Raw genomic sequence first — 24,221 nt, 5'->3', positions numbered from 1 at the left:
TAAAGTTGTCAGATATCTGGTTCGTAGTTCATGTCCATGTATCGGTACAATGCATATTTTTATGGCCCCTTTTGCCCAAAACACATACTTCATCCTAGCCTTTAACGTCTTTCTAAAGCAGAGGACTCCCACCTATTTCCTACGAAGGGCCAAAAATCAAACCTGAATGACGGCCATTGGCTTTAAATAAATGTTGCATTATATCAAACATTAGGGAAAAGAAGTAAAGTTTCCTTCTCGTTTATGTTTTCAGAATATTTAACATTAAATAAATAAACAGAAAACATCAATCTGTAATCTGCTTTACTAATGGAGTTTAATTTATTTTTTATTATAGTTCAGAGAAAATTATAGTACAATCAATTTCAGTGATTAATACAATTATTCAGTGACCTCATAATCAGAGAAATAAATCTTGTCCTTTTCCCCAAAAGTTTTTCCAAATGGAAAATAGTTTTTTCCTTTTTTCTCTCTTCTCATATACAGCATGGTGAGCCCAATTAAAGGTCGCTACAGGCCAAATTTGGACATCACTGTTCTAAAGTTTCAGGTCTTTTTACAGGCTGAGCAGCAGTAATCGGGCCCAAAAACCACGAGTGTAATATAAAAACACATTAACCAGAATAAGAGCATGCCAGCTGGCTCATCAGGAGCTTTTTTACCAGTTCCAAAACATCAACCCAATAATGTGCAACATTGTGATGGACAGGTATTTAAATCATCTGGCTGGCATGAAGTCAAGTTGCTCTCTCTTTCTTGAATGAAATCTGCTCAAGCAGGTTAAAATATAGTTGCTCGCCTCGGAGTTACTAGTTTCTTCCCAGAGCTGCTAGAAAGCCATCAGGGCAGGTTTGACTTACATGTACCATTGGCCAGATGACTACCACAACACTGTCCACATATGAACCACATATGCATGTGTATGTGACAAATAAAATTTGAAGTTTGATATGGCAGGTCAGTTGTCGCAATACATTTGTTCATAAAGTGTATATGGTATACTACTCATACTCATACTGCAAGTGTTTATAATACGGCTTCACAAACTTTGCCTAACAAGTCAAAAGATAATAGACAAAATATCATTTAGAGTGCAGATACTGTACCTGTCAATTATTCACCACCTATGAAAAGGAAATGTTTTTGATCAGAGTTGCTGAAGTAAAAAACAAACAAACAGCACTTCACACTTCCTGTTGCTGGTTTGTTTGTGTGTGTAAATATAAAAAAAAAGGCAAATAGATAGCAAGATGAAGCTTTGTTGAACAGTGAAACTTTCTTAATAGGTGTCTAGAAAATTTATTTCTTGTCATCCAATGCCATTGAGAGGCCCCTATATAACCCATGTATGAGTGTTTTAGTGTGTGTGATCATGGAGCCTAAATAATGTCCTCTGTAGACAGTGGCCATTCCACCATGCCACAGCAACATGAAATGCAAATTAGAAAAATAAAATGAATTGATGATGAACTTTCTGAAAGGAAAAACTTCCTTGCACCCCCCCAGGATTAGTTTTCTCCCTTAAATCTGTCCCAGTCTGCAAGATGCTTAAACTGAAAATTCTTCTGACAAAAACACTAAGCAAGCAACCTGCTCTGGAAAGAAACTTGGCTTTGGATGAATATGAGGTGACCCATATTGTGCTTGAACCTTGAACCCATGCTTGAACCAATATACTGTAAGTACCTTATGCATCTGCAAGTTTACATCACCCTACTAGAGACATAAACATGGCAATTATCTTTAAAGACCTTTCTAGTCAGTCCTAAGGTGCTTTAGTTTCACATGACACTGGATTGTTGGCATACCTTAACCAGGTGAGTTTTGCACACCTAAAGGAGTGCAATATGAGATTAGTTACATGTGTAACTATTCACTAATCGATAGCAGAGGGTTCAGGGGAACATTGCCAAAAGATAGTATTTATTGCAAATACGGTGCTGTATGTTACTTTATGACTTAGTTGGATATCTTGGCGTGCGCACACACATGCCTAATAAGGAAATATGTGACACTGCTCCTGGAGGTTATCCAAGGTAATCCAGCACAACAGAGTCAATTACAATTAAACAGAGGCAGTCGATTCTCAGGGATGCCCATGTTCTACTAATGGCGAATTCACTTAGTACAAAGACTGGGGGGAACTATTTGAAAGAAGGAAAATGGCAATCATTTTCAGAAACTTAAAAATCTATCTATCTATCTATCTATCTATCTATCTATCTATCTATCTATCTATCTATCTGTCTGTCTGTCTGTCTGTCTGTCTGTCTGTCTGTCTGTCTGTCTGTCTGTCTGTCTGTCTGTCTGTCTAATGTGCTAAAAACAAGTCTATTAGTCTTTTAACTATTTAGGTTCACCATATACAATACAAATATAATGAAATGCAACTTTCACATTTAAATATTAAAATCTCAAGTAACATTTTAAAATTCCACTTTATTAAAAAAAAAAAAAAGTATTAAAGTATATTTTTAATCATGGACTATACTGAAAAATGCTGCCTATTGTACAGTAGCATAGACATTAGAGGCTAAGCTGGGTCACAAACCTCTGCTTATCAACTGTAAAGACAAGAACAAATGCAATATAATTTACAGTAAAGATACTGTAACTGTCAATTATTGACCGCATATAATAGTGAACCGTTTGATGGTTTTTATTGCAGTAAAAATAAAAAGCAAACCTGTTGCCCTCAAACAAAAACAATGACTAAAAATAATATAAAAAAACTCTATTCTAAATGACTAAAAAAGTCTTAAAATTTAGACACTGCTTCCCTCAAAAAGTGTTCACTTATATGGCCTCCTCTAACACCGAATTAACCAACAATGCATTAGTTTTTACTACTATATACTTTTTGGACACATGATCATTGTATAGAATGCTGCAGGAACCAGACTCAAGAGGGACAACTGGGTTGCACCAAATGTCCATTTATTGCAGATATACAATAGTGATGGTCATCAGAAATCTCATCCAGGGTATCTGACTACCTTGTACTTAATGTTCTCAGGATATGTGACCCAACCAAGTGGATACTGAAGATGAATAAATGACTAAATGATGCACACTGGTGTAACCGCATGTATCCATAGCAATAATCAAGAAAGTATTGTGTGTGTATTAGTCACACAGATGCTAAACATGATTAACTGAATGAGATGATGGTAAAAATGTGCTGATTTTCATGTGCTTTATTCACAAGTGTGAACTGTATCCATCACCTGTAAGTCTAAGTCTGGGTAAATGATCTGAATCCTGTTATAGTGTAACGGTGTTTATGGGCGTCTACATATAAGGTGTGTATGTTTTCATATAACTCGAAGGACACACACGCGTCTCAAAGTTCATGTTTATCACTGTCGTTAACGTTCATATAAGGCAGAATACAGAAAGAGTGTTCTGTCTGGTTGCCAGGTATTAGCCAAGAAATATCACGCTCGAATAAGTCCAGGGTACAAGACATTCAGTGAACGGTTTGGGAGAAGCGGGGTCTCGGGAGGAGACGTTACCGGAACACCTGCTGTCTTTTAACAGTCTGGTGAGAATAAAGGACACTTTTTTGAATAAGAAATGGGTCGCTACACAGGGAAAAGCTGTCGCCTGGTTTTCATGCTGACCATGACCAGCGTGTTTTTCATGGCCGAGATTGTGTGCGGTTATGTCGGGAACTCTATAGCTCTGGTGTCGGACTCTTTTAACATGTTGTCCGACATCATCTCGCTGTCGGTGGGTCTGGTGGCGGCACGGGTTCGTCGCCACTCCTCCTCTCCACGCTGCACGTACGGGCTGGTGCGCGTTGAGGTGCTAGGCGCGTTGGCGAACGCCGTGTTCCTGGCCGCCGTGCGCTTCTCCGTGTCGGCACAAGCCCTCGAGCGGCTCGCACAGCCCGAACCCATCGACAAACCCGAACTGGTGCTTGTCGTCGGCAGCATTGGACTCTGCATAAACGTGGTGGGACTGCTGGTCTTCCAAGACTGGAGATGTCTGCGCAGGAAAAAAGGGCGCATGGAGCGCCGCCACAGCGAACCGAAGAGCGATATGGACACAGAAACAGGTGGAGCAGAGAGTGTGATGGTTTACTGGGTTTAATCTAAATCTAAAATACAATTATTCACCAATCTAAACCACCCCAACACATTAGAGTTCTAATTACCCAAACCAATAACACTTTCATGCTGAATCATGCATTAATTTGCATTTAATCACGATTAATGACATCTATATCTATCTATAATTTAAACAAAAAAAATCAACACAGTCTCTGCATTCCGAATTAATTTTGAGAAAATCAATTTGTGCATTAAGTTTTATTTGTTCGCAAAACTTTAAAAGTTTATAATCAATGTATTCATCATAACGCATTGGTTGTTTAACTGTTCTATTAAATGCAAATATTGAGCTGAGAAACTGAGCAGTTATTATAATATATAATATTTTTTTCAACAATGCTCAAATATCCGTTTATATACACTTAGTCTTCAAATGCTACTAATTCAAATTTCCGACTTCCAAACAACAGGACGTAATTTGTTACCAGTTTCTGACACAGATTTACCTGGTACAGATAATAAATGTAAAAATAATATGCTCTGTTTACAGGTGTCCATCAAAGAGATTTAGATGAAGAGGATGAATTTGAGGATGAAGGCCACCATCTTAACATTAGAGGTATGTCTGTACACATACAAAAAAAAAAAAAAAAAGGTCCATGCCACAAAGTTAAATTTATATATATATATATATATATATATATATATATATATATATATATATATATATATATATATATATATATATATATATATATATAAATAAATAAACAAACTACCACTTCAAAAAAAAAAAAAAAAAAAAAAAAAGGATCTATGCATTAATTAGTTTCGGAGGACATTCGACACTGATTTCTTTTGCATAACATATATAAGGCCACCATCTTAACATTAGAGGTATGTCTGTACACAGACAAAAAAAACAAACAAACAAAAAAAAAAAAAAAGGTCCATGCCACAAAGTTAAATTTATAATATATATATATATATAATTATAAATTTAACTTTGTGGCATGGACCTTTTTATTTTTTTATAAATTTAATTTATTGATATATATATATATATATATATATATATATATATATATATATATATATATATATATATATATATATATATATATATATATATATAAATAAACAAACTACCACTTAAAAAAAAATAAAATAAAAGTATCTATGCATTAATTAGTTTCGGAGGACATTCGACACTGATTTCTTTTGCATAACATATATTTCCCCATATTTCCTTTCTCAGGGGTGCTACTCCACATGCTAAACGATGCTCTAGGATCAGTGGTGGTCGTAGTGACCTCGGCTCTGTTCTACGTCTGGCCTAAGAAACCAGATACTCCATGTAACTGGCAGTGCTACGTCGATCCAAGCCTGACTCTGCTCATGGTAGCCATCATCATGCCCTCTGCCATTCCCCTGGCTCGGGAAACAGCAAGCATCCTGCTACAAATCATCCCTCGCGACATGCCCTTCAACAGAGTCTGTGAGTAAAATGAACATTGGAGGAAATATCCTCCCCTTTCCCTCTCAATGTTGGTTTTAGATGATTTTGCTTATTATAATTCAGGATAATTTACAATTCCCCCCCCCACACACACACACACAGTGCAAGAAGTGTGCAGCCTTCCTGGGGTCCTGAGTATCCACGACGCTCACCTGTGGGAACTGACGAAGAGCCGGTATGTGGCCTCAATGCATGTACGAGTCTCTGCCGAGCTCCACAGTTCTCTCAGCGGAATCAAAATACTCCACGAGCAGATCAGGAGCGCCCTTCATCATGTCGGCATCCACAGCGCGACCGTCCAGCTGGAATTTGGCGACGGAACCCTGGAGAAGAGCTACTGCAGCACTCCGTGTTCATCCCCCTACTGCATGAAAGTTTCCTGTTGCCCTTCCGATGTCGCTGGACTTCCATTGTTTAAAGCAAATCAGCTACCTTACCACGGAGAAACTCCAATAGACACGTATGAAACAAGCAACGTACTTAAAATATCGCCAGCTTCCTACACAGCCACAAAGTTTTAGCCATATGACAAATAATTCTATTCGACTTGTAACACAAGGCTTTACTAAGGCTTAACTTAGGTCAGAGTGAAATGCCACAGTCCTTGCAGAAGAGAAGCACAAGAGATTAAAGCTGTGAGCCTTTTTATTTTTAATAATGTGATTTAATGGTTTGTAGACTGCAGTCTAAAATTGGTTACTAGGCTAAAACTACAGTCAAAATACAAATCAACCCTGGACAACATGGATTTCACTTGGATTGTGTTAGTATTTAGTCAGTGAGTGACGGATCATGATGGAATGAGTCACGGAGTAAGATACAAGTCACCAAAGTTGTTCTTAAACATGTAGAGCTCCACAATCGTGTGTACATTCATGCATTCTTTTTTTCCATCTCTGCATTTTAAGATTTAGAAAAAAACGTTTTGTTATAATAATCTTATAGCTGTAAAGGAACATTGTTGTCTGTATACTTTAAATGTTAACTGTTTTGTAAAGCACCTTTTTCTATATAAAAACATACTTTCCGAAAATGTCGAGTATAGTAAGCGTTAAAATTCCAATTCATGAAAGGAGTTGAATAGTCCAATCAACCTTCATGGGTCTCACTTTTTGCACAGAAGTACTGTCATGCTAAAACGGTTGAAGGGAAGGGAAAGAAAACTAATGATGCAGCATCAAGAACTGAATACAAGTTCATGCTTTCAGATTTACGGCTACTGTTTGGAAAAAACCACATATGTGCATGATGGACGTGTCCATAGTGCCTTTTTGACTGCCTTTTTTAAGCAAAGCATCTCAACGTTTGCGGTGATTATAGGTATGACTTAAGGAGAAATACTTAGGAGAAACACACGGAATATCCTGTGTGCACATTGAAGAACCATCGTTTTAATTTATCTGTGTACATGTCAGTACATTGGATAAACGCAAACATTTTTTGAATTTAATTTTGCTTTGAACTCAAATAAATGGTACAAAATGTGCATAAAACAGTGACAATTCACAGCAACAAACATGCAGATTTGCACACAAACACAGATATTTAGAAACCTGAACACCTAAAAAAAATAAAGCAGGGGACAGATCCGACATGTCACACCCAAGTACAAGACGCAGGTTCTGGCCTGTGTTTGTCCACTTTTGAATGGCTGTGTAAAGAGGGACTTTATAATCACCTCGGATAAAATACACAACATGGTTAAAAGTGCTTGCAAAAAGGCAGAATAATCAAGAATGACATCGCATGAAGAATGATGCAAATTTGAAATGTCCACCTTTTTCACCAGTGTCAAACCGCAAGTATATAAAATCTCTCACATACAAACAAACACTACAGAAAAACATCCACAGCAACTTACTTTTTTCAAACAGAAACAAAAGAATAGTAAAAAAAAAAAAAAAAAGTGCAAAAGACCAAACTGGGGTACCAAGTAGATCCAGTTGAGATGATTTATATGAAAGGAGGCCTGAGATTAGAGTCATTAATACAGAGTGCGATGTGTGATTTGAAGTTTCAAAGCATTTGGCTTCGCTTGAACACCGGAGGAACTTGGGCAAAGCGGCGATGATCGCGATAGTTTAGGTTCTGCCATTCATTCAGGGAGAGTAGACGACTGCCGTTACACAGCCGGTAGTTTCTTTAAAGAACAGAGAAATTATGAGTTTATTCAATAGGCAGATATATATATATATATATATATATATATATATATATATATAAATAAATCTGCCTATTGAATAAACTCCGGATTGCTAATAAATGACTCCAAATTAAATGTGTAATTTGACCATAATTATGAAATCCCAGTTTTGTTTTTTATCATTGATATAATTATTAACTGTCTGCCCACTGTGGTGCCAGTGTTTTGATGTACAAGACAATAATCTGCCCTTTGCCTCCCACAATGCCAGAATACCTGCGTGTAAGGTCAGATGGGTGCTGCCACCTTCTCCCATTTCCTCCTCTCCCCTGATTGGCTACATCTTTCATGAGGCATAAAAGCTCAGTCATTACACCTGTAAAGTGGTCAGAAGTAAAGACACGTCAGCAAGTGATTATCACACAAAGAAATCATAATTGCTAATAAAACATTGTACAATCACAACTCTCCTCATTAATGATTGCTTTACAATGAGTCATGTTACAACATTAAACCTAATAGTGAGGCTTCCGTTTTAATCGAGGGAAAATTTTACCATGTTCAACTTTATCCGCCATGTGTCTCCTCACAGAGTCCACATACACCTTCTTTTCTTTCTCCCAGTCATCCTCACTGTACAACAACACCGGCCTGCAAAACCAATTCATAAAGAGGGTAACATGGCTAACATCTAGAAAAACAAACCACATCCAAGCACAAACCCTGATTAGTTTATTTAGCAACTAATAATCGGCACATCGCAATTCTACATGCAACATGTAAGAATTCTTCAGCTTTAATTTGGCTTATGCTTTAATTTGCAATCTTCTGCAAGGGTTATTACAAGAAAAAGAAAACTGTTAAAAGCTGGGATTAAAAGGACAGGAAAAACTTCAGGTGATGACTTCTCCTAAACATGCAGGCAGGTTAGCAGACATTAGAACCTGGGCCATATGTCAAACACAGTATACAGCCTAAATTTTGTTCACGTCTGACCATCAAACCCACATGTGGCTTTTAAAGGCACCATTCCAGATATAGTCCTTCCTTTTCTGTTATAATAAGCTCCCCTGGATTTCCGGTTCACCCCAAAAATAATCAGCGTGTTTGAGGTCATAGTCACGCTGGAAGAGATTTGGGGAAAATGCAATGCTACAGCATGCAAAAGAAATACATGCCTACTTTGTGGAAATAGTTTGAAGAACCACCACATAGGTGTAATGGTCAGGGAACCACGTATTTTGGCCTGTATAGCGTAAATCACATCCGAAATCATAGCTCAAATTGAGGTGGAAATGTTGGGGCTTCATTTAAAAATCTTTAGCAAACTGAAAGAGAAAATTTGGGGGGAAAAAAATACATGTCCAATAAATAATTCTTTTTCAAAAAATCCTAATTCATAACAGTATCATATTGCCCAGGTTTCATAAACATTACAGGTAATTCAAATGAATTGAAATGTATGATTTAATCTGGTGTGCAAACAGGAGTGCTTAAAGACGGCAGGAACCTTTCAAACAACTTCAAATGTCTGAGCTAAGGATCCATCGAAGAAAAGCTCAGAACTGATGAAGAGAAACGCGTCTTTACAAACAGCAGCAGCGCGCCCTCTACTGGTTAAAAAAAAATCCTATTTTCAGATATTTAGTAGATAATATTTACATCAATCTCATACCACAGTTTTTAAAAACTCAAGGAATTTGGGCACGTCTGTTTTTGAGTGTATTCAAATAGAGTACCTTGGGACGTCTTTGAAGACATTTCTTTGGCCCTCAGACACTTTTTTTTCTGGTTGTTGGTATGCATATTTGACTGCTCCTGGTTGCTGCTTGTCCGGTAAAACCACCTTAGACTTCACCTAAACATGACATGTTGGCTATTGTTAAGAAGTTTATCTGAAGCATATGATCATGTAATTCTGCAGGTCACTTTATAAAAGCATGTATGTAAATTGTTATTTTGTGTCAAACCTGGACCTCGAGCGGCAGCTTGTTCTCCGAGCCCGCCTGCTGCTGGCCAACAGAAAGTACTTCTTCGTCCTGCTTCACCTGGATAGCAATCTGCCTGTTGTCTGATGACTTGCCGATCGCAGTGCCTTTGTGCACCATGTTACCCGCTTCACTTTTAATGTTCAAGAACTCGATTGTTTTACCAGCATCCAAATTGAGAGAAATTGCAGAGGAAGCTTTTACAAGCTTGCAATTTATTGTAGGTGAGGACTGGCTCTTTTTGTCAAAATCGTTTTTCCAACATTTAACAAGCTCCCTGGATTTTTCTAAAGGGGTGGACATAATTGGGGTGGAGGCAAGCGGTGATGTATTTGACGAATTTGGGACAGTAATTTGAAGCAAATTTGACTCCGCTGGGCCACTGGTGCAATAGGATTTTGTAACATAACCCTCATCACTTGCACACTGTGTGTCTCTGTCAGTTGAATACTCCAATTTCCTTTGCCTTTGCTTTGAATAGTAGCATGATTTGTGGCCTTCCTCTGATGGACAGCTCTGAATGCAATCCTCCAGGCCATCAGCAATGGCATCAGCACAGTCAATTGGGCTCAAACACATTATCTCATCTACATCATAATCAAATGCAATAACATCTGCATATTTATTGTGTACCAACACCGGGCTGCTTGAGCAAATATTAGATAGTGAAGTGCTGCTTTGACTGGCAGTCATATCACTACCATAGGTCCAGTCCAGACCTAAAGACTTTTGACGAGACAAAGTTTTTCCTATCCTTTTCATCTCATCAAGTCCCACAGAAGACGACTGACTGGAGACTAGTTTAACTTGCCGGTAAGCATTAAAAGAATCTATTGTTGGTACGGAGGTTGAATGTGGAGAAAAGCGATTAGCCAGGCAGGGTCTTTTTGACGATCTATCATACGTCTCATCAAGACATGAATCATCCAATCGCCTTTTACGTCCAACAGATTCCCTGCTGTTAATTAACTCAACTTTCAAGTTCCAAAGAGGACTTTCGGGACTACAGGATGAATTGACAGAACAGGAACTGATGGCATTGCAGTAAACCTTGCGAGAATAAACGGAGAGGGGCTTAAAGTGTGAAAAATGTCTTGTCTCATCCGAGCCATGTTTGTGGGAAGCAGTCTTGATTAATTTCTTTGTCTCTGCCATCACGAGCTCCATCACTGATCACGGATCATTTTACACAGGAACAGTAACACTAATAAAAAGAAAAATTTAACCATTACATTTTGTATTGCAAAAAGTCACATATAAATCTCATTTGCTTAATTCTGCCTTTTGACTCTAAATTTATTTAATTTTTATGAACAAAATTTGATTTAATGATCTGAATGGGTTTTAATTCTGGACAAAATGAACTGGACCTAATAAGTTTAATCAGTGAAAACTTTGAAAATATATAGCTCTAATGCTCCAAAAACAGCAGGTACATTACTGCACATTTATACAAATAATAATCTTAATCTATGTCCCGAATGGTTGATTTGTGTCGCATGAGCTATTCACATGGCAATTTCAAATAGTAAATACAGTTTGGTTTCTTAGTGGACACTTTATTAGGTACACTGAGGTACCTATAATCTATTAATTGTGCAAGACAACAGTGAAGCGCTAGAGCAGGGGTTTTTATTAACTGGGTAATGTGTTTAATATTTTGTGTAAACAATCTGGGATTATTTACTTTCTACTTAAGATTTATCCTGTTCATGGTCACAGAAGAGCCTATCCTAGTAACATAGGCTACAAAATGAGAATACACAATTGGTGATATGGTGCATGTCATCACACAAACAATTTAGAGTGCAATTTAGAGTTACTAATCCTCCTGCACAGGTTTTTTTAAAAACAAATACCCATCATACCTATAAGTGCTTTTGAAATATCCAGATTCCAGAATTGGGCCCTGCTTTGTTATCCTATCAACCTTTACTCTTCTGGTGGCACACTTGGTTGTTTTAATTTATTCAGGGGTGTTCATTAGGGTTCAGGTCAACACCTAAAAACATTTTGGTTCTAAATCATAAAATGATTCCACTATTTTCAATACACTCACTGGAAGGTTATGGTCTTTAATTAAAAAAATAAAATAAAAATCACTGACATGACCACTGAAATGAGAAAACGTAAATCAACAATGCAATGTTTAACACTAAGCTGGAAGAAAAATGACCCAATTCAAAGACACAAAATCAAGCAAGTAAAATATTACCAAGTAGTAAAGTTACACGAGTATACATCGTTACACAAGCATACACATTATGTAATGATCTGATAGTGAACATGACAACACACTGTTTCATCTGGGCAAAATACAAACATATAAATCGCATATCTTTAGTCATAAAAATTCTCTGCTTATCATAAAGCTGTTGGTGTTTATCAAAATTTATCTCCAATAAATTTAATTCATGAAATATTTACAATAGCTACCTCTCGGTAGATAACTGCAATTAGATGTTAGTATTTATAGGAAGAGCATTAGTATAGAAAAGTGATTAAATTGAATGGAACAACCTCTGCACTCCAGCCAAACACACGAGTATACAGACATGGTATAAATGGGAAAGAAATGTCAATGATGTATCCAGAGTGATATGTTTTTGTCCTTTGATACAAATAACCATGTTAATAATTGTATATAGTATATTTATAGTATGATTTAACATCTGATTCAGTCGTCTATTATCATAACATTTTTAATCAAACTCCTGTTAGAAATTAAGGATTTTGTTTGTGACCAAAACCTTAAACAAATCTACTTTTTGATTACATTATTATGCAAAGAAATTGGGCATGCAAAGACCGTGTGTATTTGAGTTCCTCGATCATGATGTGAACACAAGAGCTAAGTGATAATGTCACACAGCAAAACGGTGAAACGGGAACACTTGTGCCTGCTTAGACCAATAAAAAAATATTCTTGACAGTAAACCTGCAGCAAACAGACTGCATCAAGTTATTAAATCGTGGAAAACTAGACTGTCATTAGCAACTCTATTGAATACATTCATTTGCATACTTGTATGATAATTTTTCAGACTTTAAAACTAAAACGGGATGTAAAAAATGCTAAATACCTGTCCATTAGAATGCAATAATTTTAAATGAACGTGAATAAAAAAACAACCACAAAACCATAATGTCTAATGCACTATAAAAACTCTTAGGGGTTACGTTACCAAGAGATTTAATTAAAAAAAAAGTAAGGAATATACACCAATCACGCCTAAATTTATGACCATCGATCAAGGTATAACATTATGACCACTTGCATAATACTGTGTTGGAGCATTAACAGCAATGCATCAATTAGCGTCTGCCGCATATGACCCTGTTGCCGGTTCACCACTGTTTCTTTCCTTGGACCACTTTTGATGGATACTGACCACTGCAGACCAGGAACATCCCACAAAAAAAATTAAATAAAAAAATGCAGTTTAGAAGATGCTCTGACCCGGTAATCTAGCCATCACAATTTGGCCCCTAGCTCAAATACTTACCCACTAACAGGTGCCATGCCGAACAGATAAACAGTGTTATTTACTCACTGGTCATAGTTTTATAATGTCATAATGTTATGCCTGGCTGGTGTATACAATACACCTCCTCCTTCAGTGTTTTGTCTGTCTTTTTTACCATTGTACATCAACGCTGAAGAAGTCCAAACTATAAAAGAACATGTATCTAATTATGTAGTACACAAAAACAAGTTAAACATCACACAAGGCCTTCTATTTGGTTCTTGAAATTTGTTTGGACTGATTAGCCTTCATTTGTTAAAGTACAGTATTTGTACAGATGTTGTATTAGCACTAGTAGATCTATTGACTTTGTACTCACCATCTTCTGCACAAGACATCTGATTAAGAATGCACAAAATGTCACAAGACACACCTGTGAATTGAACACCATTCCAGGTGACTAGCTCCTGAATCTGATAAGGGAATGCCATGAGTTTGCCACACCGTCATAAAATCTAAATATAGCTACTTTGGACAATCTAAAAATGTCAAACATTCTGTTTAGCACGTTTTTTTGTTCACTACATAATTTCATACGTACTCTTATCATGTGGATGTCTTCAGTATTGAATGTACAATGGCAAAAAATAAGAAAAATAAAGAAAAACCAAAAGTTGTCCAAATATGTCTTTTTTGGGGTGGGGGGGGGGGGGGTTACAAATACAGTGGAAAAAATAATATTAAGTGATTCAAAATATTAACAAACGAAACTTGTTAAAACTATTTTACACTGTAGGTGAAAATTTCTGAAACTTTGCTATTGACCCGTATAAGTAACGTGTGCTCATTAATTAGTTAATTAGTTAATTATTTAATAAATTAGCCGCTATCCGGGGTCTGTGCTACAGCTAATCTGTGCCGAGATTCTTTGCTAGCGTATATACAGCTAACAGGCAAAGTTACGAAAAATTTAATTAATAATTGTTTTTTTTACGTTTACTTAGATTTAGTTTTGGAATACGTGAGGTAAAAAAAAAATGCCTACCTCGAGAGTTGAATAAAGACCCTAGAAGAGCTGAAGCGACCGCAGAAACTTCGACGTACTTCGGTGCGACCCCTATTTATAAAGTTTGGCGAACCGTCTGTGGTCTGTGATTGGCTGATTTTTGTCCGTCCACGTGCATTCGTTTCAGGTGTTGTGTAGTGAAAACAGTGTGGTTTCTCAGCGGTCACTGTATTAGGTGCAATTTATAAGAGGCACCTACACTCATTATCAATTTGTGAAAGACAATAGTGCAGCTGTACATTGCCTGTCGGGTCATAGTAGTTTATACACAGACCAGGCATAACATTCATGACATTTTAACATTATTACAGGCGAGGTAAATAACACTATCTCTTCATCATGGCACCTGTTAGTGGGTGGGATATGTTGTCAGCACGTGAACATTTTGTTCTCAAAGTTGACGTGCTGGAAGCAGGAAAAATGGGCAAGCTTAAGGATTCGAAAAGAGCCAAATTGCGATGGCTAGACTGACTGGGTCAGAACATCTCCAAAATGTGCAGCTCTTGTGTGATGTTCCTGGTCTGCAGTGGTCAGTATCTATCAAAAGTGGTCCACGGGAAGAACAGTGGTGAACCAGCAGCAGGGTCATGGGCAGCCAAGGCTCACTGATATGCGTGGAAAGTGAAGGCCGGCCCGTGTGGTCCGATCCAACAAACGAGCTACTGAATCTCAAATTGCTGATTAATTTAAAGCAGTTAATGTTTGACGGGTCAGAACTGTTTTAGCAGCAAAAGGGGGACCGACACCATTTTCGACAGGTCGCAATAAAGTTATGGCTGATACGTGTATACTGGGTAATGTTTTGAGGAAACTATTTGAGATTCCTTCCTTGCTACCTTCTTGCTAAGTTTCTTGTTCAGGTCTGGGTTTGCAATAGAGCCTATCCCAGTAACATAGGCGCCACAATGAGAATACGCCACTGATGGTACGAGACACAGGCCACCACACACAAATAGGGCCTGATCTGAATCACGTTCTGCCAGAATAGTCCCACTGAGACATCCTCTTTAGTAAAGTAGTTGAGATCTGAGCCAAAGCTTAATGTTTGGGATGCATGGTCAATACGCAACTGAAAAACTCTAGGAACATTCAACAGTGCTATGGACTTTTGTTGAATAAATAAGTTAGGAAAATTCTATCCAATCCAATTCTATCAAATCACATGATGTCAGGGTCAAAGACTTCATCTTACAGTCTAGGTTGCTTGAACAGTTGCTTTAACCAATCAGATTGCGAGCTGGAGTCGCTGTGACCATCTAGAAGGCACCGAACGGCATTTTCACATACTTTGATTGGATGGTCTTGAGACTTGCTGAATTGTGTTAATTGGGTTCCTTGCTTTAGTAATGCTAATTTATTCTTACTGTATGAGATACCTATTTGTGATGCAGAGCTCTGTTATATTGCGTTTCTGTATAATATTCTAGTTTCTATAGTCATGGCATTTTTATAATGGGTTCTTCAACATCATAAAATGATTTCACTATTTACCACATACTCACTGGTAGGTTAGACTTTACTGGTAGGCATTTGTCTTTAATACAAAAATGTGTTATGCGATGCAGGTCAAATTCACTAAAATGAGCACTGAAATGAGAAAAGGTAAATCGAAACAATGTAATGTTTAACACTGAGCTGGAGTAAAGTAAAAAAACAAAACAAAACAAAAACAAAACCCAAGCATATAAAACCAAGCAAGTGAAATATTACCATGTTATAAAGTTATGCACAGCAAGTACACATTCTTTATGTAATGATCTGATAGTGACCAGGATAACTCACTATTTAAACTGGGCCAAATACAAACGAACAAACCACATATCTTTAGTTGTGAAAATGATTTCCCTGAAATTAAACCGTGTGCTTCTGGCAGGGAGTACAAAAATACATTTCCAATAAAAAAAATATTAGAAAAGATTGTCTTTAGTATAAACTCTTGCCGCATATTTTTGGTTGCCTGTGATGTAAAAGCTTTGCCGAAAAGCCGAAAAAAGCTGAAAAGCAAAAAAAATAAAAAAATAAAATAACAACAATGTCAACAATTCCTCCATCTAACCACCAGGTCATACACACCCCAGTCTACCTTCAACACAGATACCTTAACATATTAAGTAACAACAAAAGTGGTGGTAATCTCTCTACATGAGAGAACGTTACAGTGTTACGCTGCATAGACCAATTCTTAAAGCTGACCTGAACCATTGCAAAAAATTTACATACTATACAAATCCATACACGCCGATCTCGTCTCTGCAATTATCATACAGGTATTTTATATAGCTTACACAAAGATTTAGAGAATCAAAAATTACAAATAAAAATGCAACAGAAAGTATATTCATACAAAAGCAGACTAAAGCCAAATACCGCTCACACGAATAAAAAAAAATACTATTATTGCTTTGGTCTGTGCAGTTCGTGGATTCTAAAGACGACGACGCAGCATCTGTTTCGTTTCCACTCAGTCCCGTTCATCCGTCAGCAACACGATCTGCCTCTTTTCCCTTTTTACATTTCCATCCACCGTCTTTTCTCGTGCTCTCAGAAGCCGAACGCATCTTCGCTGTCGAATTTGTCCCAATTGCAGGGTGACAGGCACTCATCAGCGTTGTAGTCCTGAGGGTTTAGCCCAGTGTCCAGGACCTGGGGGTTAGCACGACACTCAGCGAGTCTGTATGTCACAAACATAGAAAGAACTATTAACTATTAATAAGCAATTCAATTGAATAATTACATTACAGGCTACAAACCTAAAAATAAAGGGCGGCAAAAACCCCCCAGCAAAAAAGACGGTGAAAACTTTCTAAACCTGGTATTGCATTCTACAGGTGCACTCTACAACACACTGACCTTCACACTGAGTTCTTTTAGGTATAGATTTTCATCATTTAAATAAATTTTTCGCCTCAATTTTTTTAATATTCGAAAAAAAGTCTTTATGAACCATGCCATAATGTATTTTACAGTTGAATTAAAAGTTTAAATACTATTTTTGCATAAAAAAAAAATGCTGGAACTTCTCTCAAAAGGCAAATCAGAGCCGATTTCATATTTAGTGGCATTCGTGTCATTAGACAATTTTAAAAACACTGCATGCAGAGCTTTGTTCATTGCCTAAAAAGCACGATGCTCCGCCACAAAATGTATATCGTTGGCTCTTATTCGATATGACAACAGTGTCCCAATCTGATGGCATTTTAAATTTTGTAAGTATAATGTACGATGGGATGAACAAAATGCACTAATGTGTACATACATGAAGAGCGAAGGCCTATTTGTAGTAAGTCAGACTGGATTTCCGTTTAATAATTGGGAGGAATTGCTTGGCTTGACTGTGTGGTACATTCTAAAAGGTCAGATCATGAAGTTTACATTCAGGGTCAAGATTGTAGGTTGAAATGAAGAGCCTTCTCCTATTCCAATTTTCAAAGGCTCTTGGTTGGGTCTTCACACTGACTTACTACCATTAGGCAACAGCACAGATTAGAAAATCTACAGTAGGCAAAAAAAAAAAACCCTGTCACTTCTAAATGGACTGTCATGCATTTTTGTGACAAATGAGCAGGTTCTGAGCAGGATTTATCAGCCAAATTAGAGAATTCTACACATCCGCTATGGTGACGGCTACCACTGGTGAGACCTGGTGCTAGGTGTAATGGCGATGTAAGTGGAGTAAAATGGACAGTGGAGGACGACAACACAAAACTGGTATTGACACTATGCACTGTATAAAGAACGTCTTTACCTGAACATGTTTCAAAACTATCCAAACTGTGGCTGAAGAGAAACAAATGATCACAAACACCCAGAGTGAGTAAAGACAACCCAGCAAGAAAAAGTTAATCTGCTAAACTAAAAAGAGTGAAACGTTTCCCCCTCGGCCTGTAGATGGCGATTTAGTACTGTAGTATCCTGTGAGTGTTTTGACCCTCTTAATGGACCACACGATGACAATCCTTTAAACACTTTACTAAAGATCAATCAGTGCTGAGGGAAAAGGTCATAAGGTGTGTGGTTTCGTTCACGATTATGACAAGATACACTATATTGCTCAAAGTATTGGGTCACCCGGTTATAAGTACAGTATGTGATTTTTGAGCATTACATTCCACATTTAGTCCCAATTTGCTCTTACAATTCGTCCACAATTCTGAGATGTTCCCCCAGATTTTGGTGTGTGCTTATGGATATTTGTGTTCATCAGCCACAAGGGTATTTACAAAAGGCAGGTACTGATGTAGGTGCGGTGAGGAGACCTGAGGTGCAGTCAGCGTTGCAATTCATCACAAAGGTGTTCAGTAGGCATGAGATCAGAGCTCTATAGCAGGTCACTCAAGATCTTCACTCAAGGAGCTCTTTTTGTGCACAGGGGCATTGCCATGCTGGAACAGGTTTGGGTTTCCAAGTCCAATTAATGCTAAATATTATTATAGCGCACCTAAAGACGTCCTGTACAATTTAGAGCCTTCAGCTTTGTGGTAACAGTTTGGAAAAGAACCACATATGGCAATACAGTGTATGTATAGAATATCTTCATAGGAATACATAGCCAGGAAGAACGGAGACAGAGAAGAAATAGAAGTGTTATTGTAAACTTTTTTCTTCTAAAAACTTGTATGAAGATTTTGGATTATTGGAAGGAGCCTCAAGTGTTAAGAACTTTTTTTGTGAGTGCACCACAATTATAACCACCAACCAACGGAGGATGAAACATTATAAAAAAAATAATTAAAAACAAAAATAATTAACTCATATTGGTAACAGTAACTTTTTGTTTCTGGTCATTTTCCTATTTTCCTATTTTACCTACCAAAAAAAAACCAAATTTGAACTGAGAAACCATCAAATATTTTAAAAACGTGAATAATCGGCGCAAAGAAGACTTTAAATTAGCCCCTACACCCTTACAAAAATACCTCGACCGCATTTTCTGAGGGTATGTGTTCAATTATTGTGTTCAACAATAATCCTCATTTGTTCACAACTGAAGTAATACATGAATCCACATTATTTACAATATAATAAGAAAATAATCCTTCTAAGCCTTCATTTGCTAAGGACAACGTGCCCTTTAAAGCATGTATCTCTGTTTTTTCGCAAATACTCAGGACATTTTCTAAACACCATAGCAACAGATCCAGTCACTTCACATTCATTCTCAGTGCTATCGCCAATGAAAATGGAAAAACGTGCCAAATGTCCGACAGTGAACCTGTGGCTCAAAGGCGAAGGGCTAAAGGTGAGTCTGTCCCCCTGTGAACCTGCTACACCTGCTCTGATCCTCTTTGTAAATAAACATTGAACCGAGACATTGAACTGAGACAAAGAAAATATTTCAGTAAGATTTATTTCTGGTTGCTTCAGTTTCACTGTATGTTACCATTAATTTATAGTAAGGAAAAAGGACACCTAGGATATAAAACCAGGTTGCAGATGTCAAAATTCTTCAGCTCATAGACAGAAAATGATGGCCTCTTTATTTTGGTGCTTGTTTTAATATCTCTATAAATTTTTTCCTTTATGTATCGAAACAAATATTAGTGATTAATAAAACATTTTTATTGGTTGCTGAGGAGTGGAAGCTCAGTGATTAAGGCTCTGGGTTATTGGCTTACTGATCGGAAGTTCGGGGCGACTACCAAGCTTCCTGTGTTGGGCCCTTAAGCAAGGCCCTTAACCCTCTGCTCTAAGGACAATGTATTATGGCTGACCTTGCCGTGTGGGAACAGCTACAAGAAGACAGTCCAATAGTCTAGCTTCCATTGTTTTCAGAGACAAAGAGTTAATACTGACTGGTTTATGATTAAATAGGTGGTGTTTAAGACTTAATACTGCAATCAAGTAATCAGCATTACATGGATGTCTGGAAAAGGTACAATTACTACCATAATACTGGAAGTAAACACGCAGTAAAACTGAAAAAAAAAAGGGTTTCCCATTTTGATTAAATTCATAATTAGTTCTAGAGTCTTAACATGGCTGGCAAGCAAAGCTGTCAATGCTTATGCCAGAGGTGACAGCTTAAAACCTCATGAAAGTTCATTACATGGCTAAAAACAACCACAGGGGCACGCCTGGCACTCGTAATTCAGGATGAGGCGAATTTTATTGTGTTTAGAATGTTATAACTTGACTTTCAAGCAGAATGGTCTGGAAGCGATGTCATGGCTACTAACACTAACAGCAGTGAACTCTAGATTTTGATTAATCCTGCCTAATGAACCATTAAAAGCTCATAAACAAGCCTGTTACAAGTCAAGACATAACCTTTGCAGTTTATTAAGCTTAGCTATAAGGATGGTAGCTGTCTTTTCTGTTGGATGCACACACACACACACACACACACACACACACACACACACACACACACACACACACACACACACACACACACACACACACACACGGCAGGCTTAAGTAGCTTAAGTTTCCCAGCAGCAACTGAAATGTCTGATATTAGCTCTAACTGGAATGAACCTGAGCGTCTCATCATATTGATTACATTACAGCTGGGTATGACTAATTGAATGTGTAGAATTTGCCCAGTCTAGGCACTCGATAAGCAGAATAATACAGGAGATTGAGAAGATTTTAGATCTTTGGGGCTCTAAGTTGTGAGCTCTCGTAAAATACATTTGGCTCCCAGTTTCTGGATATAGTAAAGAAATCTTAATGGTTGCAGTAAATGAAGGTACTTCTTGCTCGTTAATCAAATATTTAATGAATAGAACTGTTTGCAACATGAATTTTATTATTCTAAGAGAAAAAACATGCAGAACTGCATAGTTTAAATGCATTACAAATTGCTTCAGCCTATGTGCAATTCACTACTTTTATTTGGATAGAAACATATTTAAATGTTGGCAAGTTCATCTGTTTTTATCTTCTGCACTACAAAATGAATCTCCAATTTATCACTTCAACCAGTTAAATATTCAATAATGATGGTTTGAATAAACCTCACCTATAATATTTTTGAATGGTGCAATAACAGACTTCATGCAACACAGTTCCTATATGAAAAAATAGGAATGGGCGTTTTCATGCTCAAAAGTAAAACCATAACCCCGCGGTTTATTTTTAGAGCTGTGAGTGACGGACAGAAATGAATCTCTCGAATATGACTCATCAGATTCAGTTTTATAGTGCATAATGTCTGGTGTGGCAGTTTAGTAAGTGGTCAAACAACAAACGGATCATATGGGGAAAGCTACCATATGTATGACTTATTTATATAATATATGGAGAATAGTATTGAGACATGTGTCTTTTACAGCCATATGTGCTTCCTCCCCAAACTTTTACCACAAATTTGCAGATAATTGTATAGGATGTCTCAGGATGTGATTGCATTACATTTTCACTTCAGTTGAACTAGGAGACCCAAACCTGTTGACAATGCCCCTGTGCACAAAGCTAGCTTCATGAAGATATGCTTTACATGGGCTGGAGTGGAAGATCTGCAAGAGAGCTTCGGCCTTAAACATAATTAACACCTTTGCAATTAATTGAAAAATAATGCTGGCTGCACCCCAGGGCTCCCCACCTCACCTACATCAGTAAGTATACTTCAAGGCTTTTCTCTGTACTGGCACCAAGGTGGTGAAATGAACGTCCTGGAGTCCCTGGCTATCTTCAAGCAATGATTGAAGACCTACCTCTTCCTGAAACACTTAAATTAGCACTTTCCAAGTTTGCTTTGTAGAATTTAAGAGTTAATATAAATATAAGTGTGTAATCTTCCATACCAGTGTGGATTTTTCATCCCTAGACCCTCAAAGCACTTTTGTACGTCGCTCTGGATAAGGACGTCTGCCAAATGCCGCAAATGTAAATGTAAATCAGTACTAATACCCATCTTCCCAGAAAAGTGAAGGTTATTGTAACAGCAAACTGGGACTTAATGTGGAATCGGATGTTCAAAAAGCAACCAGTCTTATGGTCAGGGGTCCACAAACTTTTGTCCATGCAGTGTACATAGAAACCTGAAGCTGTGCACTGTAACGGGGTCTGAAACTGGTTAGATTTTTAATGTAGCACATTAAACTTTAAATGCAAATGTTACATTAAAACAAAGTTGTGCACCATGAACAAAACTGAAATTTGATCGATTGAACAATTCATGACGGATTTATCCGAGATCTTCGTCCAGGAACCACCAAAAGAAAACGCAGACACAAGTCTGAAAGCCTACTCATAAACACAAAATCGTCTCTATAACTAAGAGTTTTACTAAGAGATACACACTACATCCATATTAAACAAGGGAGCAGCTGTGAAATGTATTTGCAAAAATTTTAATAAGATTAGAGTTTTAGTAGTAGTACTAAATCTACTTAATAGTCTAGTAGTACTCTCTTGACTATGGGGGTGTTTAGAAATAGAGAAATTATTGTTTTACCTGGTTCATTTAAAATTTTTGTAAAATTCATATTTTCAATTATATTTAAATATATTATTGTTCATTTTCCCATTTTAGTTAATCGGCCCAAAAATCCAAAACAAACACTGGCTTTCTGCATCGCTACATGAACATTCTTATGGTTAAGACAGTGATGCATATAAAAAATAAACAAATTACGAATTGTTTGCTTAAAAAATGCAACCTAGAAAAGAAATAATGCAACATGATAACATGCTGGTCTTTTCCTGTGCGCTTCAATACTGCGAGTTAATCTGAAGTGAGTAAATAATATGCTGAAATGTTCCACACAAAAAATTTATTTCACTAACCTCGAGAAGGCTTCATCCAGACCATCATCAAGCTCCTGCAGGAAGAGTAAAAAAGTATAAGGCATGAATATTACAAGAAATACAGTATATGAAAATTCAGCACTAGAAGTAACTGTTGATTTCCTTGGTTCTTTAACCTGCAGCCTTTCTTCCAGCTCTAAATTCGGACTGGTGCAATACCCCGAGCTCTTAATCCCATCATTATGACTTCTGTCTACTGGGACGAACATATTTAATCTACATAAATTGTCCTGTCTAGACGGCCAAACACAGAGCTAATGAATGTAACCATGAATATTGTCAGTATTATTAGATATTTGAGCTAATTTAGGAGTATTTGAGTTTATGATGATTAATCCATGATCATCATTTTAAAAATAATTATACAGTATATAAAAATAAATTTAAAGGAATAGTTGCTTAACAATCATACTTGTATTTAAGTAAATTTTTTTAAACTAACATTTTGTAATATTTGGTAATAATAAAATAATACAAATATGCTGATTGGCACATCAAAACACTGCACCTTTGAATTCTCCAATTTGATTGGTCAGAAGGTCTGCTCTGACAGCAGTTTAGATTGATCTGCCGGTTCTAAAATATGTCTTATGTGTTTTTTTCTCTAAAGATATGCTTATATTGGACAGACTCTCCACTGTTGGCGTATTTGTAACAGCTAAATGTCAAACTGTAAATTTTCCAACACAAGAAACACGTTGCAGTTTCTCAGTTACATTTTATATTTATGCCATTTGGTGGACGCCCTTATCCAGAGCAACTTACACCTGAGCAGTTGAGAGTTAAGGGCCTTACTCAAGGGCCCAGAGGTGGCAGCTTGGTGGCGCTGAGATTTAAACTCCTGAACCTTCACCACTGAGCACTCAGCTCCAGTTTCTATGTAATGTGACATCTTTTGGTCTTGTTAATTCCAAGAAAAAAAAACAACAACTTGTTTACAGAGTTTTACCTGCTATATATATTTTTTTATAAATAAATTGTCCAGATTGGTAAATTGCTGTAGAATTTTACAGTTTACAGTTAATTTAAAATAGTAAACTTTGGAGTAGAAATCACAAATTAACACATGATTTACGGTCAAATTTTTACGATACAGCTTGTATCTATAAAAATCCAAGACTGTCCATTTATCTAAATCCTAGGAAAGACTTATTTTTGTCCTAAGAGAAAGCTAAATTGGTCACTGCTTCATGATTAAGCTTAAGTAAACTTACAATGATCTAGTCAAG

The 24,221-nt window shown here is 37.0% G+C and overlaps 3 protein-coding genes across 6 annotated transcripts in view; 1 reads left to right on the top strand and 2 right to left on the bottom strand.

Annotated features, from left to right (window-relative positions):
- The first annotated feature begins 3,430 nt into the window (after positions 1-3,430).
- LOC310725609 (calcium/manganese antiporter SLC30A10-like) lies at positions 3,431-7,431 on the top strand. Its single transcript, XM_083540602.1, has 4 exons — positions 3,431-4,060; positions 4,606-4,674; positions 5,314-5,553; positions 5,677-7,431. The coding sequence occupies exons 1-4, from the start codon at positions 3,577-3,579 to the stop codon at positions 6,093-6,095; spliced, it is 1,212 nt and encodes a 403-aa protein (XP_083396728.1). The 5' UTR covers positions 3,431-3,576; the 3' UTR covers positions 6,096-7,431.
- Positions 6,937-14,384, bottom strand: kop (askopos). 4 transcript variants are annotated; one of them, XM_083540599.1, is made up of 7 exons: positions 14,218-14,384; positions 13,315-13,377; positions 9,688-10,909; positions 9,457-9,575; positions 8,274-8,368; positions 7,994-8,093; positions 6,937-7,714 (listed from the first exon to the last, which is right to left on the bottom strand). In XM_083540599.1, the coding sequence occupies exons 3-7, from the start codon at positions 10,870-10,872 to the stop codon at positions 7,591-7,593; spliced, it is 1,623 nt and encodes a 540-aa protein (XP_083396725.1). In that variant the 5' UTR covers positions 10,873-10,909; positions 13,315-13,377; positions 14,218-14,384; the 3' UTR covers positions 6,937-7,590. The 4 variants fall into 4 exon arrangements, with proteins under 4 accessions (XP_083396725.1, XP_083396724.1, XP_083396726.1 ...); XM_083540598.1 differs by lacking the exon at positions 13,315-13,377 and adding an exon at positions 12,980-13,099; XM_083540600.1 differs by lacking the exon at positions 13,315-13,377.
- Positions 14,385-15,738: 1,354 nt separating this feature from the next.
- Positions 15,739-24,221, bottom strand: part of ldlrap1b (low density lipoprotein receptor adaptor protein 1b) — a 35,208-nt gene continuing 26,725 nt past the window's right edge. The window contains exons 8-9 of the mRNA XM_083540603.1: positions 22,972-23,006; positions 15,739-16,909 (exon numbers count right to left, since the gene is read on the bottom strand). Of these exons, the coding sequence (XP_083396729.1) occupies positions 16,780-16,909; positions 22,972-23,006 (165 nt within the window). The 3' untranslated portion in view covers positions 15,739-16,779. The remainder of the gene's footprint in view (positions 16,910-22,971; positions 23,007-24,221) is intronic.

The sequence above is a fragment of the Silurus aristotelis genome (genome assembly GCF_946808225.1).
Source record: "Silurus aristotelis genome assembly, chromosome: 4".
Lineage (NCBI taxonomy): Eukaryota > Metazoa > Chordata > Actinopteri > Siluriformes > Siluridae > Silurus > Silurus aristotelis.
This window is presented reverse-complemented; position numbering and strand designations above follow the sequence as displayed.

Coding starts and splice junctions, on each gene's coding strand:
- LOC310725609 (XM_083540602.1), top strand. CDS start 3,577: ATGGGTCGCTACACAGGGAAAAGCTGTCGCCTGGTTTTCATGCTGACC. Junction 4,061..4,605: donor CGATATGGACACAGAAACAG/GTGGAGCAGAGA, acceptor CTCTGTTTACAG/GTGTCCATCAAAGAGATTTA. Junction 5,554..5,676: donor CATGCCCTTCAACAGAGTCT/GTGAGTAAAATG, acceptor ACACACACACAG/TGCAAGAAGTGTGCAGCCTT.
- kop (XM_083540599.1), bottom strand. CDS start 10,872: ATGGAGCTCGTGATGGCAGAGACAAAGAAATTAATCAAGACTGCTTCC. Junction 9,576..9,687: donor AGCTGCCGCTCGAGGTCCAG/GTTTGACACAAA, acceptor TGTCATGTTTAG/GTGAAGTCTAAGGTGGTTTT. Junction 8,094..8,273: donor GGCGGATAAAGTTGAACATG/GTAAAATTTTCC, acceptor ACCACTTTACAG/GTGTAATGACTGAGCTTTTA.